The 13,110-nt window shown below is 51.9% G+C and overlaps 1 protein-coding gene across 2 annotated transcripts in view; it reads right to left on the bottom strand.

Annotated features, from left to right (window-relative positions):
* The window catches only part of OST4 (oligosaccharyltransferase complex subunit 4, non-catalytic), a 247,664-nt gene extending 247,210 nt beyond the window's left edge, over positions 1-454 (bottom strand). For both annotated transcript variants that reach the window (XM_083432842.1, XM_083432841.1), the window contains exons 1-2: positions 319-454; positions 91-235 (exon numbers count right to left, since the gene is read on the bottom strand). In XM_083432842.1, coding sequence (XP_083288968.1) covers positions 121-234 — 114 coding nt within the window. In that variant the 5' untranslated portion in view covers position 235; positions 319-454 and the 3' untranslated portion in view covers positions 91-120. The remainder of the gene's footprint in view (positions 1-90; positions 236-318) is intronic.
* Between the last annotated feature and the right edge of the window lie 12,656 nt (positions 455-13,110).

The following is a 13,110-nucleotide window of genomic DNA, read 5'->3' as shown; positions in this document are numbered from 1 at the left end:
AGAGAATTGCCAGGGCAGCTGTAGACTTTGATCCCCCTCTGGCTATGAATCTGTCCCCCCCCGACCCCCTCCTTCCCCCCCCCTTGGTACCTGTCCTCCTCCTCCTGCTCCTCGGGGGCGTCACTCCTGCTTCTTGGGGTTGTTGACGGCCACGTAGTGATAGAGGACGACCAGCAGGAAGAGCGAGACGCCCAGCATGTTGGCGAAGATGGCCAGCTGCACGTCCGTCACCATCCTGGGGGGGGAGGGGGGAGAGGGTCAGGCGAGGCGAGCCAGGGGGGAGGGAGGGAGGGGGCGGCGGGGGGGGAGTCTCCTCACCTGGCGGATCCCGATCCCTCCTCGATCTCTCGCTCCGGCGGTGGCGGAGACACGTCTGCCCAGCTCCGGCCGCGGCGCCTTGTGGGAAGCGGGCCGGATGTCCGGCGACGCTCTGCCCCTCGCCTGCTCTATGCGGACGGGGACGCTCTAGCCCAGGCAGGGCCAAACTCGGCCCTCCGGATGACTTGGGACTACAATTCCCACTATTCCTAACCGCTGGTCCAGTGAGCAAAGGGATGATGGGAGTTGTAGGCCAAAAAAAAATCCCAGCCCTCCGCTCTGGCCCTCGGCTACTCTCTGCTCCGCCTCTCTCGCTCTTTCTCTCGCGGCGGCGCCCCCTGCTGGCAGAGCCTGGCAGCGCTCTTCGTCTCTCCGCCGGGCGAAGGAGGCGCGGCTCTGGGGCGCCCCCTGGCGGACATGGGAGGAGGAGGAGGCGAAGGAAGGGAACTGGGCTCCTCGCCGCGCGCCCTTCCCGGCCCGGAGTCGCCCTTCAGGCGCGGTCCAGCCCTCCCTCTCGCAGCCCATCGCCTTCCTGCACGGGAGACCCGCTCCGCACATTCACACGTTACGCTCAGTACGCGTGTCAGGCGCGCAAGGCGCTGCCCTGGCCGAAGAAAAGCGCTCAAGGGGGAGCCCAGGGCCTCTTGCAGGGAATGGCTCCGGGCACCGGCCTTCTGCCCGCAGGGCTGCCGCTCCTCCCTCGCATGGGCTCTGCTCCTTCGCTCCCTTCTGGACCCTGGGATGCCCCCCCCCGCCTTCCTTGAGGTTTGGCAGGAGGAGCTTCCGAGCCCCACATCAGAGCATTCCCCCCCCCCCGCTGCTCTTGCCGGTCCTTCTGGCGGGGCTGACCCCGAATCCACCCTCGGCACCTCCCTGCATTGCGAGGGGTGGACTAGATGGCCTTTGGGATCCCTTCCAACTCTCCGTGTCTGTTATTCCAAGACCTGCAAAGGCATTTTTTGCTCAAGAGGCGTGTGGGGGTCCCCAGCAAGGGGGGGGATGAAGAGAGGAGCCCCTGGGGGTCCCATGGGGTCTCCCTCCATCCTGTAGCCTCTCATGCGCGTTTTCTCCAGACTAAACAGCTGCCAGGGCTGCAACCTTTGGCTGTGGGCTGGGCAGAGAAGGGCAACTGGTCCTGATGGAGAGCTCCTCTCGCCCCTCTGAGGCAGCACTCAGTGGGGAAGCAGCCCAAAGCCCCCCCCATTGTCTGCCTGGTCACTCTGGAGACGCCAGTCCCCCCTTGCCAGGTCCAGCCAGCGGCCGCCAACCCTACAAGCAGCTCAGCCTCTCTGGGCACCCAGCCTGAGACCCGTCCTGTCCATGGAGTTGGGAGTTTTAAGGTGCTTAGTCTTGTTAATGGAGAAATCTGAGGGCTCCCTTGGACAAAAAGCAAGGACCCCAGCCAGGAATACCAGAGCAAAACAGCAGCCAGGAGGCTTGGTCTTGATTGAAGACTGTCGCGACAGGATTCCCACCTGCCACCAGGTGGAACAAGATGGAAGCCCCAAACAAGAGAGCCCCCAAACTTGTATTAGCTGCTAATCCCCATGTTACACCCCCCCCCAAACTACATCACTCATACTTCATGAAAAAGGCGGTCTGGTGGCAGGAATCTGAGCACCCTGGACCCTGCCCCATGGTTCCCCTTGCCCTCCACCAAACACCCAGCAAGTGGAACAAAAGAGACATTTACATTTATTTCCCTGTTTCCCAGCCAAGTTCATCCCACCCTTTTGTCTCCATCTGGGTTTGTTATTTATGGAATGGCTACCTGTCTGGCACTCAGGTATCAGGAGGCCAGGGATTATCACTCAGGCAGAGGGGCTGCTGAACAGCTGAGCTCACAGGTCTATAGGAATTTCTGAAGTTTTCCCAGTGAGCCAGTACATAGGTACATTGATCAATGAATTCTTACATTTGGTATTCTGCAGCAAAGGCCCTTTGAATAGATAGGAAGAAACTGTGATGAAGTGTTTTGTGGGGACAAATCACAAAAGTCACAAAAGCGATCGTGCTGGTTTTGTAGTGCATGATATCTGCTGGAGGGGCAACCCCTCCCCAAACTATACATAAATTCCTGCAACAGTCTTCATCTCAGGGTTGTGGGTTCGAATTCCCACATTGGGCAAAAGATTCCTGCCTTGCAGGGGGTTGGATTGGATGATTCTCGGCGTCCCTTCCAAGTCAGCAGTTCTATGGTTCTGTTATCAGTGACTCTAATGACAACTTTGTAAGTGTTCTTCTCTGCAGCCTTCGCTTCAGCTCGGCTTCCTTTGCACGGTTGCCCTGCAGATGTCAGCAATGCGCTAAAAAGGGTCTTTTCACAGGGCTCCCCCCCCCCTCTCCCAGGGAGGAAGAGGCTCCGCTCAGGGACAGACTTGGCTCCCTCCTCCTCCTCTCAAAACTCCTCCAGCTCTGATCCTGCTCAGGCTCCTTAGCAGCTGTTATTTACATAACAAGAAGCTTAACTGGTTTGGCCCTTGATGGAGTCTGGACCCCTAAATGGGCGCCTGGCTCCATCCTGTCTCAAGCAGCCTCGGGTTATTTCATTCTTCCATTCATCACTTTTTACAAAAACAAGTTGGCTTGGCTTGAAGAAAAGGCAACAGGAGAGTCAAAACAGTCGCATCATATGGAATACTGAAAGCTAGGAAAAGATCCTTCTCCGCCCCAAGCAGAAGAACCTCGAACCTCATCAAAGAGAGAATAAGAATGTCTTTGCCTGAAAGCACCAGGTGAGCCTCCCAGGGGGAGAGCAGCCCACAGCCAAGGGGCCACCACTGGCAAGGCCTCTCCTCCCATTGGCAGCCTCTGCACTTGCCTCCAAGGAAGGCTTCTTGGGGAGGGCAGTCTGGGGAGACGCAGACCTTGAGATCCTGGGGTCCTGAACATTAATAATAATAATAATAATAATAATAATAATAATAATAATAATAATAATAATTTGCCGTATTTTTTGCTCTATAAGACGCACCAGGCCATAAGACGCACCTAGTTTTTGGAGGAGGAAAACAAGAAAAAATATTCTGAATCCCAGAAGCCAGAACAGCAAGAGGGATCGCTGCGCAGTGAAAGCAGCGATCCCTCTTGCTGTTCTGGCTTCTGGGATAGCTGCGCAGCCTGCATTCGCTCCATAAGACGCACACACATTTCCCCTTACTTTTTAGGAGGGAAAAAGTGAGTCTTATAGAGCAAAAAATACGATATACCCTGCCCTCCCCAGCCAGAGCCAGGCTCAGGCTGGCTAACACCAATAAAATCACAGTAAAAGCATAATGGGGGGAAAGGGGGGGGGATTTAAAATGCAGGTTAAAATGCAATTAAAGGCTTTCTAGCAATGGGGAGGACGGGATGAGCGCTTGTCCAGTCGCTTTGAGTGACCGGGACCTGGGAGAGACCAGGGTTCAACCCCCCCCCCCGGGTGACTTGGGGGCCAGCCTCTCAGCCTAACCTACCTCACAGGGTTGTTGTGGAGCTTCAATGAGGAGGGGGAGAAGGGTGCAGGTCACCTTGAGCTCCTTGGAGAAAGGAGGTGGGAGGTGAATGCAATAATTGAAGAAGCTCCATTGCAGCTGCATCTGGAATTCGAGATCTGACTGGTTCAAGTCTCACTTGCCCAGAGGGAGGGGAGAGTTCTGGATCTGGCCCTCGGGCTGCATCCAGGTCCCTCTCGCTGCTTTACAGCACCAAGCCCTTGCTCTGAGTTGGACCAGACCCCGACTGGCACTCATTGCAGGCGGGCCAGAATTGGTGTTATCTGCTGGGGCTGCCTGACCCAGAGACTCCCCCCCCCCTCACTGCCAGCAAAGGCCTGTCCTTGCTGACCTTTATCTATGAAGGTTTCAGATGTGCTGGAAACCACTTAGAGATTTAAACCACAAAAGCAGTGTATAAACTCTCTGAATAAATCAATGCAGGGCAGGAGATATACACTCCAGAGATCCAGACCGTGGGGAGCCCCAAGAAATTAACAAATACAATTTGGACTATCGTTTTATCTTTTTTATTTTATTTTTTTATTTTTTTATTGAAGTATTATGATTGGGTATTTAATTGGTTGTTTTTCGTTGGAAAATCAATAAGAATGAATGTAGGGCAGCCCCAGTTTTGACCACGTCAGCTGCATCAGGCAGGAAACCTCCACAGGGCCGGAGCTCCTCCTTGACCTCCCAGCCAAATCTGATGTGACAGCAGGAAGGCGGCTCAAGGCACCAGGCTCCTCTCTTCCAGGTCCTGGGACTCCGGAGCGGAAACCCTCCTGGTGCGCTTTGCTACAGCCGAAAGTGGGGACAAAGCAGCCTTTGGGAAGAGAGCGGCCTGCAGAGCACATGGGGTGGGACTTGTGGGGGCTGCGTCCCGGATTGGCTGCGTTTGATGTCATGGAATGCTTGCAGGCCTTTTATCTGGCGATGGCCGGGGCAGCAAAGGCCTGGGAGAGGAACGGCAGGCCTGGTGTGCTGGGGGAGGCCCTGATCCAGGGGGAAGGAAGGAGAGCAGAGCCGAGTGGGGAGATGGAGAAAGTGGGCAGGCCAGGGCAGAGCCCAGCGACAAGGGAGGAGAGGACACACAAAAGAAAGCTCTTCTTTATGCAGTGTGTAGTTAGACTATGGAACTCCCTCCCACTGGAGGCAGGAATGGTCACCAACTTGGCGTCCTGAATTTTGTCTTGCTCTCAGGAAGAGGCGACATGATAGACGTCACACATGGCAGGGAGAAAGTGGAGAGATGTGGTGTTTTTCCCCTCGTTACTCTAGAACTCATGGACAACTAAGGAAACTGAATATTGGAAGATTAAGGGCAAGAATTTGCTGCAGTTCTAGCACGACAAGGGATAGACTAGATGAGCCTTGGGGTCCCTTCCAACTCTACAGTTCTGTGATTTGGCAGTGCCATCTGGATTTTCTCCTGGGAGGTTGTGTGTTTTGTGTCTGTGTGAGAGAGAGAACAAATGATGACAATTCCAGAGGAAAGGGTTTTCGTGGAATCGGCTCTTCTTTCGCTGGAAGTTTTCAGAACTTCTGGCCCAAGCAAACCCAGTGGGAATTCAAAAGCCTGGATGATGCACCTTCGTGTCTGAGTTGCATCCGGTCGGTTTGTTCGGTGGTCACTCTGGTGTTTTTGGCCCTTCTGGGGAAGTGGTTGGTTCTCGGACGTTCTGCCTTTATGAGCAACCCTAAGCACGAACCTTCTCTCAGCCAACTTGGTGAAGCAGATAGAGCAAAGATAGAATGATCCCTGGGACAGGAGAGCCCAAGGATGCCCCCCGAAAGGAAAGGCGTGGGTCTCACTTTCTAGAGAGAGAGACCCAACACACACACACACCCTCCTAGCTTATGGTGACCAGATGTTCCCCTTTCTCAGGGACAGTCCCCGGATTTACAAATCTGTCCCCAGACAAAATCCGTCCCCGGATTTGATTTAATGTCGCCGGATTTATATTTTAAGAGTTGTAGGTTTATTAGAAGGGAATGAATGTTGCGTGATTGGTTCAACGGCACAAGACACATCATATGGGGACTTCCAATGAGGCAAAATGGCAGGCGCCACGGCAGTGAGCAGCTCCTGAAGCAAGCCAGAGCCAACTGCACTATCGGGCTGACTCCGGGCTGCTGAGGCTGCCGCTGCCAAGGGGGAACTGCTCACACACACACATACCATGACCCAAATCAAGCCAGGAACGAGAGCGCCCGGCCACCCGGTCAACTGACTTCTCTTTTTTTTCAAAAAAGTGTCCCCGGATTCTTTGAAAAAAATCTGGTAAGCTTATGCTCGCTCCTGTTGGATAAGAAGAACCAGGAGAGGCCTGGGTGGAGGGGCCCCTTGTCTGGCCAGACCAGGCTGGACATGTCACCAAGATGTGACCAAATCTGGTGTGCAGATCGAGGGAAGTCACAGTCCCACTCTGTTCTGCCCACCTGCAGCCCCGTGTCTGGTTCTGGGCATCCCAGTTTAAGGAGGATATGGACAAGCTGGAAGGCGTGCAGAGGAGGGAGACCAAGATGATCAAAGGTCTGGAAACCAAACCTTATTAAGAATGGTTGAAGGAGCTGGGGATGTTCAGCCTGGGAAAGAGGGGACTGAGCGGAGATATGAGAGCCATCTTCAGATATCTCAAGGGCTGTCATGTGGAAGAGGAAAGAAGCTTCTTTTCTCCTGCTCTGGAGGGTAGGACTCGAACCCATGGCTTCAAGTTACAAGAAGGGAGATTCTGACTAAAGATCAGGAAGAGCATTCTGACGGCAAGAGCCGTTTGACAGTGGAACGGACTCCCATGGGAAGTGGTGGACTCTCCTTCCTTGGAGGTTTTTAAGCAGAGGTTGGATGGCCATCTGATCTAGTTGTGATTGCTGCATTGCAGGGGGTTGGACTAGATGACCCCTGGGGGTCCCGACTGTGATTCTGTGATTCTCTCTCTGGGACCCTGCAGAGCACAAGCAGCGGGGGAAGCCCCCTCCTCTTCCTTTCCCAGGGGCCCTGCATGGCCTGTGCTTCTGCTGACTCAGCTCCGCTCATCCAGTCCAGGAGGCTCCTGTCACCTTCTCCTTCCTCCAGCAGCAGCTGGGAGAGATCAGGAAAGATGGATTGGGAAGAAGGGGGGAGAAGGGGGTCTGGGAAAGGAGTGAGGGGGGCTGTCCTGCTGGGGGGGGGGGAGGAAAAGGGGGAGGAACAGCTGGACCAGACTCCAGTCCCCACAGTGCACTGCCAGCCTTTGCTGCTGCTATGGCCTCCCCACCCCCTTCAGCACCCCCCCTACAATTATTTTTGCTTCTGGGTTAGTAGCTGTAGAGAAAATATTTGCACCTTTCCAGGAGTGGGTTCAGCCAGCTGCAGGGACCCTGGAGGACAAGAGGCAGGAAGGGGCTGCAAGAGGAAGAAGAGATTGCTGGACCAGGCCAGCGGGGGGTTAACTCCAGCATCCTGTTCTCAGAGACCAGCCAGATGCAAACAGATGCAGCAGCAGCAGCAGTGCCTCCTCTCCCCACTTGGGATTCTCAGCCCCTGGGGTCCAGAGGCATTCACTGCATCCAGCATGGAGGACAGGGACTGTGGGATGGAGAGACTTCATCATCATCATCATCATCATCATCATCATTTTATTTGTATTCCGCCTTTCCACAGTTAAAACAATGCTCAAGGCAGCTGACAATAGGAAAAGATTTACAAACACAGCAAGCATAAAAATAAATAAAACACATCACATCTACATAAGCAAACTGAACAATTTCCACATAAAAATAAAGATACAGAGGTACCTTGGGTTAAGAACTTAATTTGTTCCAGAGGTCCGTTCTAAACCTGAAGCACCACTTTAGCTAATGGGGCCTCCTGCTGCCGCCAGAGCACGATTTCTGTTCTCATCCTGAAGCAAAGTTCTTAACCCGAGGTACTAGTTCTGGGTTAGCGAGGTCTGTAACCTGAAGCATCTGTAACCTGAAGCGTCTGTAACCCGAGGTACCACTGTACAAAAAATTAATATCAATAAAAGCAAAAACTCCGAACAAAACCTCACCTAGAATACCCCCATCCTTGCTGGGCAGCAGCAGTTCTTATGAAGCCTGTCAGGTGGGAAGAGGCAGGATCGGGGCCCACAGGCTCCCAGCAGACCAGCCTTCCCTCTCTCACATTCATCCCCCATTCCCAGCAGCGATGAGCCTCGAAAGGCAACCAGAACTGCGCACCATCCTCCAAGTGTGATCACACCATAGATTTATATAATGATATTATAATATTAGCAGTTTTAGTTTCAGTCCCTTGATGCTCCATAGCATGGCATCCCCCTTTTTCACTGCTCTCAGCCTGACCTGCCTCTCAAGGTTGTGGGTGGGCTTACAGGTAAGGGTGCATATGCTTTGGGCGAATTGTTGTTGTTTAGTCGTTTAGTTGTGTCCGCCTCTTTGTGGCCCCCTGGACCAGAGCACGCCAGGCACTCCTGTCTTCCACTGCCTCCCGCAGTTTGGTCAAACTCATGCTGGTAGCTTCGAGAACACTGTCCAGCCATCTCGTCCTCTGTCATCCCCTTCTCCTTGCGCCCTCCATCTTCCCCAACATCAGGGTCTTTTCCAGGGAGTCTTCTCTTCTCATGAGGTGGCCAAAGTCTTGGAGCCTCAGCTTCAGGATCTGTCCTTCCAGTGAGCACTCAGGGCTGATTTCCTTCAGAATGGAGAGGTTTGATCTTCTTGCAGTCCATGGGACTCTCAAGAGAATTGGGCGAATTAAGTACTGCAAATAGCTGCGCTGGCCTCAGCCAGGTGTTAAACCTCCTTCCATTTATTTTCTTTTTTGTTTATTTTATTTATTTCATTTATATACCACGCGGTGTCCTGCGTCGTTCTCCCCCACCCTCATTTAACTCCCACGACAACCCTTTAGGGTAGGTGAGGCAGAGACGCAGCGACTGGCCCACAGTCACCCGGTGATCTTCATTCAAGCCCAAGCGGACATTCAAACCCTGGTCTCCCCAGTCCTGGTCCGACCCACAAACCACCGCACCGAGCTGGCCCTGGATCAGCGGCAGGGAACTGGGTGCAGCCGCTGGACCCGAAACCGCAGCTGGCAGCCTGGAGCAGCGACGGCTGGCTTGCAAAAGGCGCAGCTGGGAGCTGCCCGCATGTCACGAAAGTGTGGGAAGCTTCAAAGTTGTCCAGGGCTTTTCTGCCAAGCAGGATGTTGCGCGGAGCAGAGGAGGAGGAGGGAAAGCTAGGAATAACCAGGCTGGGCTCGCGGCCCCGGAGTTCAGGCTCCGCGCCAAGGTGCCCCCCCCCTCCCAGGTGCCGCTGGAATCGGGTTACGCATCGAAGATGCGGCAGATAAGGAGCCACCAGGCGGCCTTCTCCCTTCTGCAACTGTTTACATGGAAAAGCTCTCTTGTTAAGGGATGTGTTGGCAACGCACCTGGAACATGCTCCTTTAAAAAGGCAAGAGAGTTACAAAAAGCAAACTTAAACGGACAGAAAAGCCGCGTTTGGGGAAAAATGCGTTTCCAAGAGATCTGTATGTAAACAGGTGGCTCTTTCTGAATTCTTCAGCACTCCGTGTGCAAAGGAGCGAACAGCTGAAGGCGGCAGGGGGCCAGATCTCCCCGCTGAGGTCCAAAGGCAGCTCCTAGCAGATGAGGCTCCGAGTTTCTAGCCTGGGAAGCAAGAAAATCGGTGCGGCTGCACGAGGAGCTTAAACATGAGCTGAGAGTTAAGAAGGGCATGTATAAGAAATGGAAGAATGGGGAAATCACAAAGGAGGAGTGTGCAGGAGTAGCCAAGGTCAGGCTGGCGAAAGCTCAGAATGAGCTCAGGCTTGCAAAGAGGTTAAAAACAGTGTTTCCCCCCCTAGAAAAATAGGTGCCAATACTCATCATGAAGTCGTTACAGTAAATGTCACACTTTTAAACCAAAAAATAAAGATGTGCCAGTACTAGGTACCCTAGAGTCCCTTCTGAAAAAAGCACTGATTAAAAATAATAATAAAATATTTCTTTGGCTATGTCAAAAGCAAGAGGAAAAACAGGCAAAGAGTGCTCATTCATGGTTCCTCGTAATCTTGGAAAAACTGACAAGGGGGTGCTGCAGGGTTCTGTCCTGGGCCCGTTGTTGTTCAACATCTTTTTAAATTACTTGGATGAAGGAATTGAGGGGGTGCTCATCCAATTTGCAGATGACACCAAATTGGGAGGGGTAGCTGATGCCACAGAAGACAGAATCAGAATTCAAAATGACCTTATCAGATAGGAGAACTGGGCCCAAACTAACAAAATGAATTTCAGGAAGGACAAATGCAACGTCCTGCACTTAAGACAGACACAAATATAGGATGGGGGACACCTGGCTTGCCAGCAGTAATAGAAAGAAGAAGAAGAAGAAGAAGAAGAAGAAGAAGAAGAAGAAGAAGAAGAAGTAGTTTCCCCAGTACAAGTGAGTTTCACCAGTACAAGTGAAAAAAGGATCTAGGGTAAGGTTACCAGATCCCCCCCCCATTAATCTGGGGACACTTTTCAACTTCAATGGATTTTGCATGGGACTGATTTGTAAATCCGGGGACGTCTGGTAGCCTTAATCTCGGGGTTTTAGTAGACCACAAGCATAACACACGTCAACAGTGTGATGCTGCAACAACTAAGAGCCAAGTGCTATTTTAAGTTGATGGGCTCCCAGGAAAGGCCACGACCACGACTCTGTTTCGGGGCTTCCCCCCTTTCCTCTCTGGGAGTGGGGGATGCTGTGGGTGTTGATGGCGCAGGCGGGTATTCCAGAGGGCACCTGCTCTGTGCTGCTGCTGGCTCTGTGTCACTGCCCTTCCAGGAATCGTCCCGGCAGAGGGAGGGAGGGAGGGAGGGAGGGGCATCCGGGCAGCCTGTCCAGTGTCGCCACGGGGGAGGAAGCACCTGTGGAACCACGTTGCATCTGTGTTGTGGGGCAGGCTGGCTTCTGCTGCCGGCTGCCCTTTCCCCTTTGCTTCCTTCCCTGGGAGGTGGACAGGGAGGGGGGAGCTAATGGGGGGAGAACTCCGCTTGGAAGAGTGGCCGGGTGGGCAGAGAGGTCATCAAAACCACCAAAACAACAACCCAGAGGAAGGCAGGGGACATGCCCAGTTCTCTCTCTCCAGCCCAGCTTCTGCACCAAGGAGAGGATGGCAGAACTGTCCCCTGGCAGCCCCCCCCCCAACTGAGACACCTACACAGCTGAGGTGTCCCTACAGGCTGCCCCCACACCTGTGGGACCCTCCCCGGCTGCAGGTGTGCCGGAACCCAAGCCTGAGCATTGCAGACTCCTTTGACCCTGGCGCAAGTGATGCCCTGATGCCCAGTTCCAAATGCTTTTTGGTTCGCATGTCGCCCCAAGGGGACTTTTGTCCAAAAGGCAGCCTATAAATGCTTAAAATATCAATAAGCAGATGGTTTGATTATTTAAAATACTGTTTACTTCAAAGTCCTCAGAGTAGCTCACAAAGCAAAAAAATAAAATAAAAAAATTCAAGACGCATTACAATAATAAAATGACCAGGAACTATAAAACCAGAGAGCAAGAAACAGCAACTAAAGAGAACAGCAGACATTGCAAGGGAAGAGAGCCAGCGGCAGCAAAGCAGGCACTCAGAGGCTTCCCGAGTGGGAACCAAAGGAGAATCAAGTTGGGGCCTTGCAGATCTCTCAGGGGCGGGACAAGAAGCTCCTTGCGCCCCGTCCTCAGAAGAAGGACTTCTGAAGCAGACTTTGTTTTGCTTTTTTTTTAATAAATATTTTATTAGGTTTTTTACACAAAAAATAAGACAAAAAAGAAAGAAAAAACAACAAGAAAAACAGAAAAAATGCAAAGTTACAAAAACACAGAACAACAAAGAACATCAAAAAGAAAAAACAATAATAAAAACAATTCCAACTTCATGATATTTCTTGCATTTACTTATTTCTCCGACTTCCCCACACCTCCCTTCCCTGTATTCCAAATCATATATTTAATCAGCAAATCCCTTCCCTCTGTCTTACTTAATCTTTATCTTAATTTTGATATCTTAATATAACTTAATCCTTTTATGTCTTAAAATATTAATTCTTTTAATTTTAAAACTTTTTACTAATAACCTTTTACATTCAGTCTGATGTCATTCTAACATTCATTGATCTTATAATATTTCTGTAGATAATCCTTGAATTTCTTCCAATCTTCTTTCAGGCACTCAGAGGCTTCCTGAGTGGGAACCAAAGGAGAATCAAGTTGGGGCCTTGCAGATCTCTCAGGGACGAGAAGCTCCCTGCGCCCCGTCCTCAGAAGAAGGCCTTCTGAAGCAGACTTTGAAAGCAGGAACATTTATCTGAACAGCCTTGGCAGCTGATGAACTTTTGATTCCCCTGCCACTGGGATGCTGATTTGAAGGCTTTGTTTACTGATTTATTAATTTTAAAATGATGTTTTAGAGTGAACACTGCCTTGATGTGGTGGCAGAGATATTTTTCTAAATACTTTTATAAATAAACGAACAGTTAAGGCAGGCAGCCCTTCGGAGTCGTCTGGGGGGCTCCCAAGCCCTTTGCCACTTGGTTGGTCAATGGTGCCACACAAGAGATTCTAAGATGGGCGGCATGGGGTGAAACTGGCCGGCCCCATTGACAGCTCCCGTGTTTGAACTACTGACCATTTCCAAAGCATCTTAGGAGGCAGCCTCACAGCTTGAAAGTCATTGGATCTGGACATTACCAGAGCATGATGGCTCAATAGCCACTAGCCAAGATGACCACTTTCTGCCTCCATTGCCTCTGGCGGTATGACCCTGAATGCCAGTGGCTGCTGCACTCAAGTCCTGGCTGGGGGGCTTCCCTGAAGAGGCCCCCATGAGAACACTGGCTTGGTCCAGCTGCAGCCTCTTCTGATACATCCCTGCAGCCAGTACAGATGAGCAGATGCAGCCGAAGAAAGGGAGACTGGAATAGCTCTAGACCCCAAAGTCGGCCCCATCCTGTCTCCATGAGCCTATGGCAGGCGTGCTACACCATCTCCCAGGTGTGGGAGAAAATCAGGCCTTTGTGTTGTGTTTGGGGTATGAAATATACTCAGAGTCGAGTGTGGATTTCATGCTCTTTATTCAGCTCATAAGGGTGAGGAGGAATGGAAGTTCCTCCGAAATGTCTGCTTTATATACATTATTTACACAATGGGCCCCTCGTGATTGGCTAATTCTGGGATTCTCTGTAGGCCAATCAAGGTGCGGATTCACTTCCACCTGGAGTTGGATTGGGTGGCTCCTGTGGACCAATCAGACTGCTGCATTCCGGATCCTATTGTTCTAGGACCAATCAGACTGCTG

The sequence above is a fragment of the Podarcis tiliguerta genome, assembly GCF_965153285.1.
Source record: "Podarcis tiliguerta genome assembly, chromosome: 3".
Classification (NCBI taxonomy): domain Eukaryota; kingdom Metazoa; phylum Chordata; class Lepidosauria; order Squamata; family Lacertidae; genus Podarcis; species Podarcis tiliguerta.
Note: the sequence above shows the minus strand (reverse complement) of the source record. Positions and strands in the feature narration are given on the sequence as shown.